This window comes from Ahaetulla prasina, chromosome 14 (genome assembly GCF_028640845.1).
Source record: "Ahaetulla prasina isolate Xishuangbanna chromosome 14, ASM2864084v1, whole genome shotgun sequence".
Taxonomy (NCBI): Eukaryota; Metazoa; Chordata; class Lepidosauria; order Squamata; family Colubridae; genus Ahaetulla; species Ahaetulla prasina.
The window spans coordinates 22,537,586-22,557,073 of NC_080552.1; the positions used below are offsets into that span (position 1 = coordinate 22,537,586).

At 49.5% G+C, this 19,488-nt stretch overlaps 1 protein-coding gene across 1 annotated transcript in view; it reads left to right on the forward strand.

Annotated features, from left to right (window-relative positions):
- Positions 1–19,488, forward strand: part of INTS1 (integrator complex subunit 1) — a 44,108-nt gene that overhangs the window by 3,000 nt on the left and 21,620 nt on the right. The window contains exons 3-23 of the mRNA XM_058157656.1: positions 282–478; positions 998–1,135; positions 1,229–1,388; positions 2,478–2,583; positions 3,750–3,936; positions 4,892–5,037; positions 5,903–6,044; positions 6,740–6,916; positions 7,055–7,163; positions 7,658–7,778; positions 7,894–7,971; positions 8,603–8,760; positions 9,679–9,775; positions 9,967–10,058; positions 11,525–11,585; positions 12,554–12,751; positions 12,939–13,068; positions 14,641–14,820; positions 16,915–17,064; positions 18,096–18,275; positions 18,363–18,467. Of these exons, the coding sequence (XP_058013639.1) occupies positions 282–478; positions 998–1,135; positions 1,229–1,388; positions 2,478–2,583; positions 3,750–3,936; positions 4,892–5,037; positions 5,903–6,044; positions 6,740–6,916; positions 7,055–7,163; positions 7,658–7,778; positions 7,894–7,971; positions 8,603–8,760; positions 9,679–9,775; positions 9,967–10,058; positions 11,525–11,585; positions 12,554–12,751; positions 12,939–13,068; positions 14,641–14,820; positions 16,915–17,064; positions 18,096–18,275; positions 18,363–18,467 (2,912 nt within the window). The remainder of the gene's footprint in view (positions 1–281; positions 479–997; positions 1,136–1,228; positions 1,389–2,477; positions 2,584–3,749; positions 3,937–4,891; positions 5,038–5,902; positions 6,045–6,739; positions 6,917–7,054; positions 7,164–7,657; positions 7,779–7,893; positions 7,972–8,602; positions 8,761–9,678; positions 9,776–9,966; positions 10,059–11,524; positions 11,586–12,553; positions 12,752–12,938; positions 13,069–14,640; positions 14,821–16,914; positions 17,065–18,095; positions 18,276–18,362; positions 18,468–19,488) is intronic.

The following is a 19,488-nucleotide window of genomic DNA, read 5'->3' on the forward strand; positions in this document are numbered from 1 at the left end:
CGGCCGGTAAACACTCAGCTCCATTCAGTTGCCCAAGACTCTACCTCGCAAGGGATTACGGGGTCTTTAAAGGAAGATGATGATGTATTGAATGATTTTCTGATAGTTTGAGATGCCTGTTGGCTAAATAGAATTTTAAAAGAGAAGATATTGGAGCTTCTGTCTGGAACCCAATAAATGTTGTTCTTGTAGTTGTTTAAAATACCCAACTGCACCGTAGTGGGGGGTTTAGTGGGAGTTTGGGCTGCCAAATAGCTGCCGTGATTTCCCTTTGCTAACAGTGGCCCCCAACGCTCTGCTGGACGAGATCGAGGCTGCCGAAGCTGAAGGCAATGATGACCGCATCGAAGGGGTGTTGTGCGGAGCTGTGAAGCAGCTGAAAATGAATCGGGCCAAGCCTGACATCACCCTCTACCTGACCTTGATGTACCTGGCGAAAATCAAGCCAAATATCTTCGCCACAGAAGGAGTGATTGAGGTGAGGGGCAGGCGGAATCAGAATAACAGAATAACCTCGTTGGAAGGGACCATGGAGGTCTTCTAGTCCAACCCTCTGCTCAAGCAGGAAACCATATCCCATTTCAAACAGAAGGCTGTCCAGTCTCCTCTTAAAAACCTCCTCTGTTGGAGCACCCACAGCCCTTCTGAAGATGAGCCATTCCACTGGTTAATTGTTCTCGCTGCCAGGAAATTTCTCCTTAGTTCGAAGCTGCTTCTCTCCTTTGTTAGTTTCCATCCATTGCTTCTTGTCCTGCCTTCAGGGGCTTTGGAGAATAGGTTTCCGCCCTCTTCTTTGTGGCAGCCCCACCTTGCACAAGGTTTCTTGTCCCTGAGCCCCGCACAGATTCTTTAAAAAATGGAAATGCAGTCTACCCATCCCTGTTCAAGCGTGGCCCATCTCTGCTTAACCATCCAGGCCCGTTCTAAAGTTTCTCCAGCAGGACTGGCATTCCGGCTACTTTTTCCTCACATGCTCAGGAACCCTTTGCTTCCCCAGGCGCTGTGCAGCCTCCTCCGCCGAGATGCCTCCATCAACTTCAAAGCCAAAGGGAACAACCTGGTGTCTGTCTTGGCCTGCAACCTCCTCATGGCGGCTTACGAGGAAGACGAAAACTGGCCTGAGATATTTGTCAAGGTGGGCTGACATAGAGGTGGTGGGATTTTCGTAGGATTGAAGGGAACGCTGGGCACTTCAGGGAAGAGGTGAAGGTGTCTCCTCCTCCTCTAGGTTTACATGGAGGATTCGCTGGGGGAACGGATCTGGGTGGACAGCCCTCACTGCAAGACCTTTGTGGAAAACATTCAGACGGCGTTTGGCACCAAGATGCCCCCGAAAAGTATTTTGTCTCACGTAGAGGTTGGACGTGGTGGAGGGGACCTCAGTGCTGGTAAGAGGACTTCTTGGGAGCAGATGAAGATAAAGTAGGGTTTGAGAAGGGAGGGAGGGAGGAAGGGGAAAATAAAAACGAGAGAAATAAAGGAAGGAGAGAAAGGGGGATGAAGGGAGGGAGGGAGGGAAAGAGGAAACGGAAGGAGGGAAGGAGAAAATAAAAGCGAGAAAAAGGAACGGAGGGAAAGAGGAAAGGGAAGGAAGGAAGTTGGATTGGAGGATTTGACAGTATTAGGGGGACACCATGGTGCTCAGTGGCTAAGACGCTGAGCTTGTCAATTGAAAGGTCGGCAGTTCAGCGGTTCGAATCCCTAGCGCTGCGTAACTGGGTGAGCTCCCGTTACTTGTCCCAGCTTCTGCCCACCTAGCAGTTCGAAAGCAGGTAAAAAATGCAAGGAGAAAAATAGGGACCACCTTTGGTGGGAAGGTAGCAGAGTTCCATGCGCCTTTGGCGTTGAGTCATGCCGGCCAAATGACCACGGAGACGTCTCCGGACAGCGCTGGCTCTTCGGCTTTGAAACGGAGAGGAGCACCGCCCCCTAGAGTCGGGAACGACTAGCACATGTGCGCGAGGGGAACCTTTACCTTATGGTGCTTATCCCTTTGCTACAGTTGATTAAATAGATGCAACGTTAAACTGTGGTTAATAAGAGGCCGGGCCAAAGCCCTCCAGGAACCTACAACTATACCTGCAGAGAGTGAGTGGACAGGGGTACAAAGCCAAGTTTAAAGATAATTGTTTTCCCTGTAAACTATGGGTCAGGGGTCGGCAACCTTAAACACTCAAAGAGCTACAAAGGTCCTAACTGGAAGCCCCTGTTCAATTCTGGAGCCAACCGGAAGTCCGGTTCCCCCACCAGAGTCTCCTCCTAGCGCAGCATCCTTTTTCCTCTACCTGCCCTAACTGAAAAGTCCTATCAATTGTGGAGCCAACCAGCAACAGGGAGCCGCAACAGAGGGATGAAAGAGCCACATACGGCTCCAGAGCCACACGGGTTGCTGACTCCTGCTGTAGGTCCTTCTGACCTTTGAGGGCAGACTGTGACTCTCTCGGATGACTGTCGTTCTCATTTTGTGGACCTTCTAGGAAACAGCCCTCATCCTTCGGTTCCAGAGGAGGAAGACAGTCAGAGCGAACTGTTGATAGCTGAGGACAAAATGAGCCCTGAGCAGGAGTCCCACCTGATGCCCAGGTAGCGCCTTCCTCTCTGCTGCTTGTGTTCATGTGTCTCCAGGAAAGTTCCGCACAGATGTTAAAAATGTTTCTAGGTTGAGACGTTCCAACCTTGAGCGCTTCCAATGAGGCATCTCCGGGATGTTTTGGCCTTGCCTTCCTGCATACCTTTAGACAACCTTGTGGTCGAACACAGATTTTCCCAGTGCTGCAAATTTCGCCTAGGAAGACAAATTTTCTTGCCATGGGGGAATTCTGCTTTTTTCCCCTAGTCTCAGAGCTGTCAGATCAGAGATGCTGTCACTGAAGCAGAAATGAGTCCTGGGTTCAAGTCTGCCCTCAGCCATGGAAGATTAAGAGCCAGTCTCTTCATCTCAGCTCAGTCTAGGATTGTTGTTGGACAGAAGAATTGGTGGAGAGGGTGCTATGGGTTTTGGAAGAAATAAAACAAACCAATTATGTCAATATTTTAAGGATAATTCTTGCAAAAACCAAGTCCCTTTTTTCTTTGATTAAACATAGCTGCATATGTCTTTGAGCTGTCCTTCAAGAATGAATAGAATAGAATAGAATAGAATAGAATAGAATAGAATAGAATAGAATAGAATAGAATAGAATTCTTTATTGGCCAAGTGTGATTGGACACCCAAGGAACTTGTCTTGGTGCATAGGCTCTCAGTGTACATAAAAGAAAAGATACCTTCATCAAGAATCCTAAGGTACAACACTTAATAATAGTCATAGGCTACAAATAAGCAATCAGGAAACAATATCAATCTAAATCGTAAGGATACAAGCAACGAAGTTATAGTCGTAAGTGGAAGGAGATGGGTGATGGGAATGATGAGAATGATGGGAAGATTAATAGTAGTGCAGACTTAGTGAATAGTTTGACAGTGTTGAGGGAATTATTTGTTTAGCAGAGTGATGGTGTTTGGGAAGAAACTGTCCTTGTGTCTAGTTGTTCTGGTGTGCAGTGCTCTACAGCGTCGTTTTGAGGGTAGGAGTTGAAACAGTTTATGTCCAGGATGCGAGGGGTCTGTTGATATTTTCACAGCCTTTATTATTTCTTATTTCTCCTTTTCTACTTTGATGCCTTTACCTACTCCGAATCCTGAACTAAGGTGGGAGTGCCTGCTAGAAGCCCCAGGTAAATTTGTAAAAGCACCACTCTTTTTGGCCCAGGTATGATGACCTCGCCGAAAGTGTGGAGGAATACGTTCTGGATATGTTGCGGGACCAGCTGAACAGGCGCCAGCCGATGGACAACGTCTCCCGGAATCTGTTGCGCCTTCTGACCGCTACATGTGGCTACAAAGAGATCCGGCAGATGGCTGTGCAGAGACTGGAAATGTGGCTGCAGAACCCCAAGGTAGGGCGGCCTTTCTTTTTGGAAGGATCTGCTCCAGAGAATCGGGTGGGATGAGAGTGAATTCCGATCGGATTGACAGTAAGACGGAATCTGGCCCAAGATGTAGAAACGGTTGTTTTTCCGGCTGATTCTGGACTTGGTTCTAGAAATTAAGAGGCATAGCTTAGCCTGTGAATGGATTCCGACTTGCGCGTGCAATGATTAGCTGGCTGGCGCACAAGCTCATGCAGGAAAACGAAAGACCAGTTTCCGGCACTGCCGCATGCAAAAAGGCCAGTTGATCGTCGCATGCGCAGGCGCGCCAGAAATCTGAAATGGGCAACGCTGCACGTGGCAGGTGACATAGCTCCATGTGCCATTTCGGGCACGCATGCCATAGGTTTGCCATCACGGCCCTAGAACATTATTATCACTCAGAAATCGATGCTGAGCTGAATGGCTCAAGAGTTGAAGTGTTTATGGTGAAGGATCTTTTTATTGAAAAGGTTTTAAGAAACAAAAACATTTTCCCCCCCTTTTTCCCCCCTCCCTCCCAGAAAACCCCTTCCCCCTCCTTCCCCGGGCTTCCCGGTCAATCACAAGGTATTGTTATACATAAACCAAACATAGAGTAAAATTTTCCCTTCTAATCCAATTAACCTCATCCAAATCTTTTCACCTCCCAACCCCCTCCCCATTACATAAAATAATACTTCCTAATTATTCAAAGGCAATCTGATATTTCTTAATCTGATATCTGTTTTGTAGATAATCAATCCATTTTTTTCCATTCAATTAAATATCTTTCCTGCGTATTGTCTTTTAAAAAAGCTGAGATTTGAAAGTCATTAATTTGGCTGAGATGGCTAAAATCTCAGCTTTTTTTTTATGGTGAAGGATCTAACGTGGCTTTCCCCATCCTTAACCGGGTGGGGTCTGTCGCAGGGCCCGTGTCTCAAATTCCTCTTTTTTGCAGCTCACTCGGCCGGCCCAGGACTTGCTCATGTCTGTCTGCATGAACTGCAACACCCACAGCTCCGAGGACGTGGAAGTAGTCTCCAACCTCATCAAGATCCGCCTGAAGCCCAAAGTCCTTCTCAATCATTACATGCTCTGCGTGAGGTAGGCAGACAGAAATGGGGCGATGCGGGGTGGGTGGGGGTGGAATCATTGAATGAATGCTCCAGGCAAGGCCAAAGCAGGAGAACCCTACGTGATGGAGAAGGTCTAATTGGTGGTGTGTGTGTGTGTGTAGAACCACATCAGGGTTTTCTACACCAGGACTGTCCAGTCTTAAAACTTTGGAAGATCTGTGGATTTCAGTTCCCAGAATTCCCCAGTCATCCATGCTGGTTGAGGGATTCTGGGAGTTGAAGTCCACCACAACAAAAGATGTTGAGACTCTGGAAAGAGTGCAGAGAAGAGCAAGAAAGAGGATTAGGTAGGGAACTGGAGGCTAAAACATATGAAGAATGGTTGCAGGAACTGGGTATGTCTAGTTGAATGAAAATAAGAACTATGGGAGACACGATAGCAGTCTTCCAATATCTCAGGGGCTGCCACAAAGAAGAGGGAGTCAAGCTATTCTCCAAAGCACCTGAGGTTAGAATAAGAAGCAATTGGTGGAAACTAATCAAGGAGAGAAGCAACCTAGAACTAAGGAGAAATTTCCTGACAGTGAGAAGAATGAATCAGTGGAACAACTTGCCTCCAGAAGTTGTGGATGCTCCTATACTGGAAGTTTTTAAGAAGATGTTGGATAACCCTTTGTCTGAACTGGTGTAGGGTTTCCTGCCTAAGCAGGGGGTTGGACTAGAAGACCTCTGAGGTCCCTTCCAACTCTTGTTATTCTATATTCTAAGTCTTAAAAGTTGCAAAGGTTGGACAATTTTTGGGAGGCACACCTTCCATCTGGCAGCTGACTGGGATGGGGGAGAAGTCTCACCTCTTAAGTACGGGGCTTCTCCTGAGCCTGAGCGTCTTCCAGGGAGCTGCTGAACGTTCACCGGGACAACTTGGGCACTGTGGTCAAATCGGTGATTTTCAACGAACTGTCCAATGCCAGAAACCCCAACAATATGCAGATCCTGTATACGGTCCTTCAACACAGCCCGGAACTAGCGCCAAAGGTACGTTGGATGTCCAGCCCCAGATTCAGCCAGCACCAAGAGAGGGATGACCAATCCCAAGGAAGGGAAGGTCTCCCTGGCTTCAGCTCCCGAGACTTCTGGGGTTTTGCCCCCATCCAGGCTCACCTGACGGCTCCATTTGGGGAGAACCTGTGGAGGGACAAACTGGGTTCCCACTCTGTGGAATTTTGTGATAACTCAGGGCCACCGCTCTTGTGAGGAAGGGGCAGATTTATCCCATGGGGTCCCAGCAGCCAACCCCTCTGGAGGACTTGTCAACCTTTGTCATAAAAGAGAGAGATAATTTCTGCAGGAAAACTTTTTTGAAAGCACTTCTGGATGGTTTTCATTGCATGACACACACACCCCTCACTGTCACTGAAAAACTGCTTGCTTGAGCTGGCATTTTGTCCTGCCACTCATTGTCATGAAGCTCCTCTTCTCTTCTCTTCTCTTCTCTTCTCTTCTCTTCTCTTCTCTTCTCTTCTCTTCTCTTCTCTTCTCTTCTCTCCTCTCCTCTCCTCTCCTCTCCTCTCCTCTCCTCTCCTCTCCCCTCCCCTCCCCTCCCCTCCCCTTCCCTGTGTCCCTTCCCTGTGTCCCTTCCCTTCTTTTCCTCCTTCCCTACCCTTCCCTTTCCCTTCCCTCTCTCCTCTCCTCTCCTCTCCTCTCCTCCCTTCCGTCTCTCCTCCCCTCAGTTCCTGGCTATGGTCTTCCAAGACTTGCTGACCAACAAAGATGACTACCTGAGAGCTTCCCGGGCTCTCCTGCGGGAGATCATCAAGCAGACTAAGCACGAGATCAACTTCCAGGCTTTCTGCCTGGGACTCATGCAGGAACGGAAGGAGCCTCAGTATGCTGACATGGAGTTCAAGGTGAGGAACGCGATACGGTCCTAAAATGAGGACCGCCTAGCTTCCCGTCCTCACGAGATCCGCTCCCGCCGTTCTCCTTCCGTCAGGGCTCCGCAGGCGTCTTAACCCTCTTCCCCCCCCCCTCACTTACTCCCTCAGGACCGCTTCGTCATCCACATTACAGACCTGCTGGCCGTCTCCATGATGCTGAGCATCACCGCCCAGGTGAAGGAAGCCGGCGTGGCCTGGGACAAAGGCGAGAAGAAAAGTAAGGCTTCGCTTGATGGCTTGGTTGGGGGTTGAGAGTCCCCAACCCTCACCAAGGGGCGGACATCAGTGAGCGCACATGCACTGGCTGGCTATTTCCGTGGCCCGGTTGCAAAACCCACACGGACCACTCGTGGGCAGCGGCCTAGAGATTGGGGACCCCTGTTTCACAGCACTCTCTGGGTAGTTTGCAATGTCAGCATAATTTGCATGTCCCCCCCCCCCATCTGGGTCCTCGTTTTACCGATCTCGGAAACATGGAAGGCCAAGTCAACCTTGAGCCCCGTTGTTCAGGACCGAACTCCTGGCTGTGGGAATGCAGAGTCAGCTTGCAATGCCATCTTCTAACCACACTCCCATCACTGGGGTTTCTCAATCCTTCCTGCCTGGATCTTGGGAGCAGAAGGAGTCTGTGCGAGAGATTGAGCTCTGATTTGGGGTTAATCCAACCCAGATTCAGCCCTAAGAAGAGCTGGGTCTCCTCTTTCTCCCCAGATTTGGAAGGGCTGCGGGCTTTCCAGAACCAGATCGCAGCCATCCAGCGGGATGCCGTCTGGTGGCTGCACACGGTGGTGCCCTCCATCACCAAGCTGGCTCCCAAGGAATACATCCACTGGTAAGAGAAGGGACCGGTGGGGGTCAAGGAAACCCTCCTTGCCAGGGGGATCCCCGAGAACTTAGCTTCATCCACATTTCTCCCCCCCCCACCTCTCTCTTTGTTTTTAAAACAGCCTCCACAAAGTCCTATTCACAGAGCAACCCGAGACTTACTACAAATGGGATAATTGGCCCCCAGAGAGCGACCGCAAGTAAATCCGGAGCTTGACTTGAACCTAGAACCCTGCGGTGGTGGGGGTGGGGCGTCAAGGGTTTGGGGGGTAGAATTTCCCCGCTTCTGTGTAGATCATGCATCTTTAACAGAGCGTAGCCGACTCCAGTTTGCTGCTCGCGGCTGCTGAAACTGAGCCTTGCGACTCGGAAAGCATAATCGGTGGCTTGCCCTGGTACCCAAGCCACCATTGGTGGTTTGTTGGAAGCATTGGAAGCCGTGTTAAGAGACCCTCCCCCCCCACTCCAGGGTCTGTTTCTGTTGCTCCCCTCTGGGAATCCATAGCAGGATAACTAGATTCTGGGACAGCTTTGTTCCTTAGGCCATCCATCTTGTAAACTCACAATATTCTTTTTTTCTGCCATGTGTATGTAAACATCTGAACTAGACTGTGATGTTTCTCTGTGTCATGTGTGTGTGTGTGTGTAGCTATATGCATCACGGTTTATCTTTTGAGAGATGAATGCAGTGAAATCTCATTTTAACGTCCGCCGATTAGTGTAGATTTAAAGTGACGATAAAGTTTTATTCTGTTGGGAAGTTGGTCTCTCCTCTCTTGCTCTGGGTGTGAACCTGCTAAGCATCTCCCACCCTCTTCTCTTCCTGGCCAGCTTCTTCCTCCGCCTTTGCTCCGAAGTGCCAATCCTTGAGGACACCCTCATGCGCATCCTGGTCATTGGTCTGTCGCGAGACCTTCCTCTCGGCCCCGCCGATGCCATGGAGCTGGCCGACCATCTGGTGAAACGGGCGGCAGCCGTGCAGGCAGACGGTGAGCCTTCTTTGAGCCACTCATGGCCTCTGCTTCTTAGCCGCTGCTGAAGCAGCGTCTGCTGATCATCCCAGCTTATTCCAAGCCCTCTGAGAAGATCAGAAATGGTGACCCACACGACCCTGGCACGCTGCAACCATCATAAATACCTGCTGGTCGCCATCAAACGACTGCAGGGACGCGGAACAGTCATGAGCATTGGTTGCAAATCATTTTTCCCAGAACCTTCGTAACTTTGAATGGTTATTAAGAGGAATGGGTTGTTATCGGTTGAGGATTACCTATCCTCCTTCCATAATAGCTATAACATTTGGACTTATATACCGCTTCACAGTGCTTTCCGGCCCTCTCTAAGCGGTTTACAGAGTCAGCCTCTTGCCCCCAACAATCTAGGTCCTCATTTTACCCACCTCGGAAGAATGGAAGGCTGAGTCAAGCCCGAGTAGGTCAGGATCAAACTCCTAGCAGTGGGCAGAGTCAGCCTACAGTACTGCATTCTAACCATTGCATCACCATAAGAAGGAAGGGAAGGAAGGAGGGAGGGAAGGAGGGAAAACAGCAATAGCATTTATATCCCGCTTCACAGTGCTTTCCAGACCTCTCTGAGCGGTTTGCAGAATCAGCCTCTTGCCCCCCAAAATCTGGGTTCTCATTTTACCGACCTCGGAAGGATGGAAGGCTGAGTCAATCCTTGAACCAGTCAGGATCAAACTGGTAGTGGGCAGAATTAGCCTGCCATACTGCATTCTCACCACTGCGCCCTGAGGGCTCCTCTCCTCTCCTCCTTGGTCCCCTGCGCTGCCTGAATAAAGAATCTCTGTTAGCTGTTAGCTACCAACTGTAGAAATCCAGCACAATCTCATGCAGATTTTTTGCCAGCAAGGTTTTTTATACCTTGGCTCCCGCTTTGGGTTTCAGATCTCGAAGTCTTGAGAGTGGAGAGGATTCAACTGATCGATGCCGTCTTGAACCTCTGTACCTACCATCACCCTGAGAACATCCAGCTGCCTCCAGGGTAATTGTGGAGGGATTCTTCCTCCTCCTCCTCCTCCTCCTCCTTCTCTTCTTCTTCTTCTTCTTCTTTCTTTTTGGACGGCAAACATGGGACAATAAAGCCTATTCTGTCCTGATTTTTTTCACCCCTTTTGAACGTTGCATTATTTTGTTAAAACCTTAGAGGATCCTATATCCTTGACTCTCCCGCAGGTACCAGCCTCCAAATCTGGCTATTTCAACCCTCTATTGGAAGGCTTGGCCTCTGTTGCTTGTGGTGGCTGCATTCAATCCGGAAAACATTGGTGAGTCTGACAGCGGGAATCCTTTCCTGCAGGGGTGGGATGGCACGACTGAAGGTTCCTGTTTTCCCTCCCTGGGTCTGCACAGATACAACATCTGCGCACACACACACACACACACACACACACACACACAGCAAACAGTGGGAGGTGGGGTCGAAAAACTTTCAACGTTGTACTTATAAATTTTGCACACTCTTATTGCCGTTCTTATTTTTCTGTGTCACATTCTTGCTATGGGTAGTACAGGTAGTTCTCCACTTACGAACCACAATAGAGCCCAGAATTTCAGTCATTCAGTGAGACATTTGTTAAGCAAGTCACCGCAGCGGAGAGGTTGGTAGCACGGTTGTTAAGTGAACCTGGATTCCCCAGGGACTTTTGCTCGTCCGAAGGTTGCAAAAAGGGATCACTTGACCTTGGGACACTCTGACTGTCATAAATAGGAGCCAGTTGCCAAGGATCCAAATTTTGATCACTGGGATGCTGCAGAGGTCATAAGTGTGAGAAACGGTCACAAGTCACTTTTTCCAGTGCTGTTGTAATTGTTCTGACCTAGGCTTCCTGAGAAAGCACAGTCTTACTCCCTTATACATTGTAAGCCGCCCTGAGTCTTCGGAGAAGGGCGGGGTATAAATGTAAACAAAAAACAAAACAAAACAAAAAAAACCTCTTTTTATTGAGACGGCTGTGAATTATGGTCATTCACAGCCCGTAAGGATTCACAAACAGTCTGTGCAGATTCCGACAGATGTCTGCTCGAGTTGACACAGTCCTTCAGGGTAATGTTGATAAGCACCCACCTTTATCTCCCTTGAAACGCTGCCAGAGACCTAATTGCCAGTTAGTTTTGCAAGGCCAAACGTAGCACAGAGTCAAACAGGACTTCTCGAAGCTTGAACTGACTACATGAACTAATTGCTTCCTGCAAAGGCTCACAACCATTTGCTCCTCTTTTATGTCTTATGGGAGGGGCCAATCATCTCCAAGCCTTACTCCTGAGTCACCCCTTTTTCCCCTTAATTGTTCTTGCCTTCTGGTAGCTCTGCGCATGCACACACTGGGAACGGGCTCAGATTCTGGAGGCTCCAGAGGCAGCATATAACTACCAGATGGCCTGGCCCCTTCTCTGCCTCTGATGCAGAGCCCTTGTCGGAGCCTTCTTCAGACTCCAGGACGGTCCACATTCCTCCCCAACCTTTTCACTGGCTGACTCTGCTGCCAGCTCTTCCGGTGGGCCACAACAGTAGTTTTGAATGGTCACTAAATGACCTGTTGTAAATCGAGGACTATCTGTATCTCACTGGTATAAGATTTTTTTTTAAACTCCCCTTTTCAAATTGTTTTTAGTTTATAATGACCCTAATGATCTTTCTGTGACTTTGCAGAGATTTTGTTCAAGGAATTTTGCCAACACTCTAATTTTTTTCCGCCTTCCTCTCCCTGCCCTCCTCTGGTTTGATTGGCAGGTCTCACCGCTTGGGAGGACTATCCCACACTAAAGATGCTGATGGAGATGGTGATGACCAAGTAGGTTCAAACTTGGGAAAGACCATCCCAAATATTTCTCTCTTTCCCATCTTAAAAGGTGGGAGTGTCAGCCCTGAAGCTGGCCTCCCCCAGGCCATGTTTTTTTAGGTTTCAGTGTTGCCACACTGGAGTTAAGGGATAGGGAGGAGGGAGTAGAGATAGCTGGGCTTTTGTAGCCAAAACAAAAGAGTTTCTCCTGGGAACCAAGGACATTCCAACAGCTGGCTGGAGAGAGGAGGAGGAGGAAAGGAATAACCGAGCAACCAGCCAGCACCTCAATTGGACAATATGATTGATTGTTTGGGGGAAAGGGAAACTTTCACTTTATAATTATCGCATTTTTCGGAAGATAAGACGCACCAAGATTTCGCAGAGATAAACAAAAACAAAAAAGTTTTTGCCCTCCCCATCCCCCAGGAGCACTTTGCAGGCTTCCCAAAGCCTCTGTGTGCCCTGTTTATGCAATGCAAAAAACAGGCCAGCTTTTGGCCCATTTTTTTTTTAAAAGGGCGGTTTTGCCCTCCCCAGACCACAGGAACACACTGCAGGCCTCCCAAAGCCTCCACGCACCCCTTTTTTGCAAAAAACTGGCCCATTTTTCACAAAAACAGGACATGCGGGGCTGTGCTTCAACAGGCCAAAAATGGCTGTATTTGGTGCATAAGATGCACCAACATTTCCACCTTCTTTTGGGAGGGGGGGGAAATGTGTCTTATACCATGAAAAATACGGTAGGTGAAAACCGTGGGAACTCTCAGAGTCGGTTTTCACCCATCTGTGCCAATAATAATATCTCCAAATAAAACTGTTCTTTGAGGAATCTACCTGCCTCGGAGTTCTCTTTGCTCTGGGCGTGTGACTTGGAACGCTGACACTGAGGTTATTTCGTGCTTTTTATTGACCTCACGGCGTAACGTCAAGTCACAAACCATTGCCTCATTAAAATGGCTTCCCCTTCCGTTTGCCAGCAATTACTCCTACCCTCCTTGCACTCTGACCGACGAAGAAACCCGTACGGAGATGATCAGCCGCGAACTGCAGATCTCTCAGCGGGAGAAGCAGGAGATCCTGGCCTTTGAGGGTCACCTGGCTGCGGCCTCCACCAAGCAGACCATCACAGAGAGCAGCAGCCTCCTGCTGTCCCAGCTGACCAGCTTGGATCCCCAGTAAGAAGCCCTGGTGGTTTCCCAAGGAGGAGGGGTTAGGATGCTGTCCCAGCCCTCCTCCTCCTCTTCTTCTTCTTCTTCTTCTTCTTCTTCTTCTTCTTCTTCTTCTTCTTCTTCTTCTTCTTCTTCTTCTTCTTCTTCTTCTTCTTCTTCTTCTTCTTCACCACCACTTCTGCTCCTTTCGCAGGGGGCCTCCCCGCAGGCCGCCTCAGCCCGTCCTAGATCAGGTGAAAAGCCTCAACCAGTCCCTGCGCCTGGGGCATCTCTTGTGTCGTAGCCGCCACCCCGACTTCCTGCTCAACATCATCCAGAGGCAGGTGAGTAGCGTGAAGAGCTGGGAGGCTCGATTAGTCTCAGCCTAGAAAAATCCTGGAGGGGATGCATTTTTCAGAATGTTCAGAAAGTCGGAATTCCCAGGAAACTGTCCAGGGATGGAAGGACCAGAAATGAAGTGATGTTTGCAGAATTTTGAATCTTGAAAGAGGATTCAGTAGATTCTTGAAAAGGTTGTCAGCTGTTGGTGAATGGAACCTTCCTAACTGCAGCCAGTCTACCACTGAATATCAATCCTAAAGAGAAGAAAGAACAACAGTACCCTATTTTTTGGACTATAAGATGCTCCGAACTATAAGACGCACCTAGCTTTTGGGGAGGAAAACAAGAAATCTGCCTCTGCCTCCCAGCAATTTACCTCCTTCCAGCAAACAGCGAAAAGCCTGGTTAGCTTCAGCACAGCCTGATTTATCAGGAGCAGCTGATTGGCAGTTGGATCATCCTCCCAGAATACCGCCTATCAGCTGTTCCAGGCTGTGGGGATCACTGCTGCCACCTATTGCCACCTCTGCATGCCCCATTTTTGGCCTCCGTGCGTCCCATTTTCGGCCTCCGCGTGCCCCGTTTTGGGCCCATTCCAGGCGGCGGGGATAGGTGGCAGTGGTGGTGATCTTCGCCGCATAGAACGAGCCAAAAATGGAGCGCATAGAGGCAGAAAATGGGGCACATGGAGGCCAAAAACTGGACACGGGGAGGCCGAAAACGGGGTCCACTAAGGTGGTGATAGGCGGTAGCGGTGGTGGTGATGGGTCGCGGCAATCCCCGCAGCCTGGAACAGCTGATAGGTGGTATTCCCGGGAGGCCAATCCAACTGCCAATCAGCTGCTCGTGCTAAAAGAGGCTGTGTTGAAGCTGACCAGGCTGTTGGCTGTTTGCTGCAAGGAGGCAAATAGCTGGGAGGCAGAAGCCAAAGGGTGGGGCCAGCAGGTGGGTGGAGCTTTAGCAACATTTGCTCTATAAGACGCACAGACATTTCCATCTACTTTTGGGGCATCTTATACACCGAAAAGTATGGTATTTCTTTTGAGTCCGGACTGGCACCACACTGGCTTGGCCTATTTAACATCTCTGAGACAGCAGCATTGTCCAATTTTCCCACTGACCTACAGTAGGGTTTGCAGAGCTCCTGTCAGGCCCAAAGAACCAAGAACGAGATGTGGAGCTACTTCTGGGTAGTTGCTTGCTTGCCGCTCGCCTGCAGACAGAATCTTGCCGGACTGAAGCAGTTCTTTGCAATAATTCTAGATCTATCTGCGAACTGCTAGGGAGAGTTTGACTTTGCTCTCTTCCTGTCCACCAGACATTCCAAACTCTGCGAGGTGGGTGGGTGGGTGTTGGCCTCTGGAAAGGAGCCCCTCCTTTCTGCAAACTCCAGACTGCATTCTGCCCCCCAAAATTGCAAGCCTCTTTTCCCAAATGCAACAGGCACCCCCTTCCCACCCAACCAGAGTCATTTTTCAGTCCCCAAAATTAGAGGTTTCTTCCGCTTAAGTCTACTCTCTCTGCTTCTCTTCTCCACCACCGACTCCTGTCTCCTTCCTCTTCCTCATCGTTAGGCTTCTTCGCAGTCCATGCCGTGGCTGGCAGACCTCGTCCAGTCCAGCGAAGGCTCGCTGGACGTCCTTCCGGTCCAGTGTCTTTGCGAATTCCTTCTGCACGACGCGGCCGATGAGTCGGCTTCTGGAGAGGAGGAAGAGGAAGGGGAAAGTAAAGAGCAGCGGGCCAAGAAACGGCAGGTAAGCGGCTTTTTATTATTATTTTATTTTATTATTTGCATTTATATCCCGCCCTTCTCCGAAGACTCAGGGCGGCTTACACTGTGTTAAGCAATAGTCTTCATCCATTTGTATATTATATACAAAGTCAACTTTTATTGCCCCCCAACAATCTGGGTCCTCATTTTACCTACCTTATAAAGGATGGAAGGCTGAGTCAACCTTGGGCCTGGTGGGACTTGAACCTGCAGTAATTGCAAGCAGCTGCTGTTAATAACAGACTGTCTTTTCTGGGTTTACCTTGATTTGAAAAGCGAAACAACCAACTTGGGAAGAGGGTTGACGGAATATTTGTCGCGCCAGGAATTTCATCCTGGCCTGACCATTGCAGGTAGTTCTTGATTTACAACCGTTTGTTTAGTGACTGAAGTTACAACGGCAACTGTAAAAAGTGACTTATGTCCGTTTTTCACCACTGCGACCGTAGCAGCATCCCTACAGTCAGGTGATCAAAATTCAGACGCTTGGCCGTTGACTCGTATTTAAGCCGGTGGCAGTGTGCCCAAGTCACGTGATCCCATTTGGCGGCCTTCCGACGAGCAAAATCAAGGGGGAAGCCAGATTCACTTAACAACCGTGTTACTAACATTATAACCGCAGGGATCCACTTCGGAACTGTGGCAAGAAAGGTTGTAAAATGGGCTACAGCTCAAAAACTGTCTTGCTTAGCGATGAAATTTGGGCTCAGTTATGGTCGTAAGTCGAGGATTACCTGTATGTTGAAGAACAAGAGTTTCATCCTTACAAGGATGGCACTTAGCAATAGCACTTATATACCGCTTCATGGTGCTTGACAGCCCTCTCTAAGCGGTTTACAGAGTCAGTCTCTTGCCCCCAACAATCTGGGTCCTCATTTTACCCACCTCGGAAGAATGGAAGGCTGAGTCAGCCTTTGGTCCGGATCGAACTGCTGGCAGTGTGCCCAAGTCACGTGATCCCATTTGGCGGCCTTCCGACGAGCAAAATCAAGGGGAAAGCCAGATTCACTTAACAACCGTGTTACTAACATTACAACCGCAGGGATCCACTTCGGAACTGTGGCAAGAAAGGTCGTAAAATGGGCTACAGCTCAAAAACTGTCTTGCTTAGCGATGAAATTTGGGCTCAGTTATGGTCGTAAGTCGAGGATTACCTGTATGTTGAAGAACAAGAGTTTCATCCTTCTTACAAGGATGGCACTTAGCAATAGCACTTCTATACCGCTTCACGGTGCTTTTACAGCCCTCTCTAAGCGGTTTACAGAGTCGGCCTCTTGCCCCAAACAATCTGGGTCCTCATTTTACCCACCTCAGCAGGACGGAAGGCTGAGTCAAGTTTGAGTTGATCGGGATCAAACTGCTGGCAGTAGGCAGAATTAGCCTGCAATATTGCATTCTAGCCACTGTGCCAACAGGGAAGGAAAGGAAGGAAGGAAGGAAGGAAGGAAGGAAGGAAGGAAGGAAGAGAGGGAGGAGGAGGAGGGCAATAGCATTTAGAATTATACACCGCTCACAGTGCTTGACCTCTCTAAGCGGTTTACAGAGTCGGCCTCTTGCCCCAAACAATCTGGGTCCTCATTTTACCCACCTCAGCAGGACGGAAGGCTGAGTCAAGTTTGAGTTGATCGGGATCAAACTGCTGGCAGTAGGCAGAATTAGCCTGCAATATTGCATTCTAGCCACTGTGCCAACAGGGAAGGAAAGGAAGGAAGGAAGGAGGAACGAAGGAAAGAAGGAAGGAAGAGAGGGAGGGAGGGAGGGAGGGCAATAGCATTTAGAATTATACACCGCTTCACAGTGCTTGACCTCTCTAAGCGGTTTACAGAGTCAGCCTCTTGCCCCCAACAATCTGGGTCCTCATTTTACCCACCTCGGAAGGACGGAAGGCTGAGTCAGCCTTTGGTCCAGATCGAACTGCTGGCAGTGTGCAGAGTTTGCCTACAATACTGCATTCTAACCACTGCACCTCCATGGCAAGGATGCACTCAGATACAGCCCCCCCCAAATGCTGAGTGCATTTTTACCGCGAGTAGGGAAGCACACCCCAAATGTATAACTTGGTGCTGCTTCTCCACAGAGGCAGCAAAAACAGAGGCAGCTGCTCGGACGTCTGCAAGACATGCTTCTCGGACCCACCGCCGACGAGCAGACCACGTGCGAGGTGCTGGACTACTTCCTGAGGCGCCTCAGCTCATCCCAGGTGGCCTCACGGGTGCTGGCCATGAAGGTAAGGAACACCAGGCCCCATAAGTCAGTGCCCACTTTAGAAGGGCACAATACAAATTTTTAGCCAGGCAGAACAGGATAAAATATTGCAATGCAACCTCGTTTTTGGTGCACCGTCAGCCCTTTCCCCAGAGTGCCATCAGCTTTCTGTTCAGGGGTGCATTTGAGGGGCTTCGGGGGCCTTCGTGCCTGAAGCTTGAAAACATCCATATTCGTCTCTTAAGCCCCATAATGCTAGGCTTGAGAGTTTACTTTTGAAAATATTTTTTTGTATTTCTGCAAACTCATATCTGTGCCAGAAGTCAGTCTCTCCACCTCCCTCCCTCTCTCCTCCTCCCCCTCCCTCCCTCTCTCTTCCTCCCCCTCCCCACTCCCCCCCCCAAAGAATAAGGAAAAGGTAAAGGTCAAGGGTTCCCCTTGCACATATGTGCTAGTCGTTTCCGACTCTAGGGGGCGGTGCTCATCTCCGTTTCAAAGCTGAAGGGCCAGCGCTGTCCGAAGACGTCTCCATGGTCATGTGGCTGGCATGACTCAATGCCAAAGGTGCATGGAATGCTGTGACCTTCCCACCAAAGGCGGTCCCTGTTTTCTACTTGCATTTTTTACCTGCTTTCGAACTACTAGGTTGGCAGAAACTGGGACAAGTCACGGGAGCTCACCCCGTTACACAGCGCTAGGGATTCGAACCGCTGAACTGCCGACCTGTCGATCGACAAGCTCAGCGTCTTAGCCCCTGAGTTCTTGCTTATTCTGGTTATTAGGCTTTTCACTGTATCGAAGAAAGTAGAATGTTTTTTTCTATCATTTCTTCTTTTGTTTGTTTGTTTGCAGTTGCCCTTTTCCTTTTCAACTCCTTTTTTTTTTCTATGCTTGTTTGTGTTTTAATACTTTTTTGAAATGTAATAACTTTTTTTAGAGGGGAAAATGTGTAGTTGCCAGCCACCAGATTGGTCAGGAGCTGACTGTTTTGACCGTCCAGCTCAAAGGCAGGACAATCTGGATGCGACCCCCGTGTTCTCCTCCCCCCCGCAGGGCCTGTCCTTGGTGCTTTCCGAAGGGGCCCTCCACGAGAAGGAGGAGAAGGAGCACCCGATGGAGGAAGACTCCTGGGACTTTGAGCTGCTTCAGAGCTACCAGTGGCTCCTGCGAGACCTCCCCAAGCTGCCCTTGTTCGACAGCGTCCGGACCACCACGGCGGTGGCTTTGCAGCAGGTGAATGGCGCGGTGAACCCTGGAAGGTTCTCCAGACACGGGACCTGGATTGTGTAACATTGCGTTTCTCTTGGTTTCCCGTTCCAGGCCATCCACATGGAGACGGACCCGCAGACCATCAGTGCGTACCTGGTGTATCTGTCCCAGCATGCTCCAGTGGAGGAACAAGGCCAACACAACGACTTGGCTTTGGTGAGAGAAGTCAAGGGTTGGGTGGAGGAGGAGGAGGACGTCCGTGAGAGGCCTCCTCGTTTAGCAACCAAAGCAAACTCCGTCTCCCGACAGATTGCAGAGCATTCCCCTTGGTGCTCCAAAATTCGCTTATTATTTATTCGTTTATATCCCACCTTTATTCATTTTAATAAATAACTCCAGGTGGCAGACACATTTAATGTTCCTTCCTCCTCCTCCTCCTCCTCTTCCCCCCTCCAATAACAACCCTGTGAGGTAAGTTGGGTTGAGAGAGAAGGACTTGCCCAAAGACGCCCACCAGCTTTCATTTCGAAAGCAGAACTAGAACTCCCCGTCTCCTGGTGATTGGCCCAAAGTCACCCAATTGACTTTCATACCTAAAGTGGAACTAGAACTCACTGTCTCCTGGTGATTGGCCCTAAGTCACCTAGCCAGCTTTCATGCCTAAAGCAGAACTAGAACTCCCCGTCTCCTGGTGATTGGCCCAAAGTCACCCAATTGATTTTTATGCCTAAGGTGGAACTAGAACTCACCATCTCCTGGTGATTGGCCCAAAGTCACCCAATTGACTTTCATACCTAAAGTGGAACTAGAACTCACTGTCTCCTGGTGATTGGCCCTAAGTCACCTAGCCAGCTTTCATGCCTAAAGCAGAACTAGAACTCCCCGTCTCCTGGTGATTGGCCCAAAGTCACCCAATTGACTTACATGCCTAAGGTGGAACTAGAACTCACCATCTCCTGGTGATTGGCCCAAAGTCACCTAGCCAGCTTTCATGACTAAAGCAGAACTAGAACTCACCGTCTCCTGGTGATTGGCCCAAAGTCACCTAGCCAGCTTTCATGCCTAAAGCAAAGCTAGAACTCCCCGTCTCCTGGTGATTGGCCCAAAGTCACCCAATTGACTTTCGTGCCTAAGGTGGAACTAGAACTCACTGTCTCCTGGTGATTGGCCCAAAGTCACCTAGCCAGCTTTCATGCCTAAAGCAGAACTAGAACTCACCGTTTCCTGGTGATTGGCC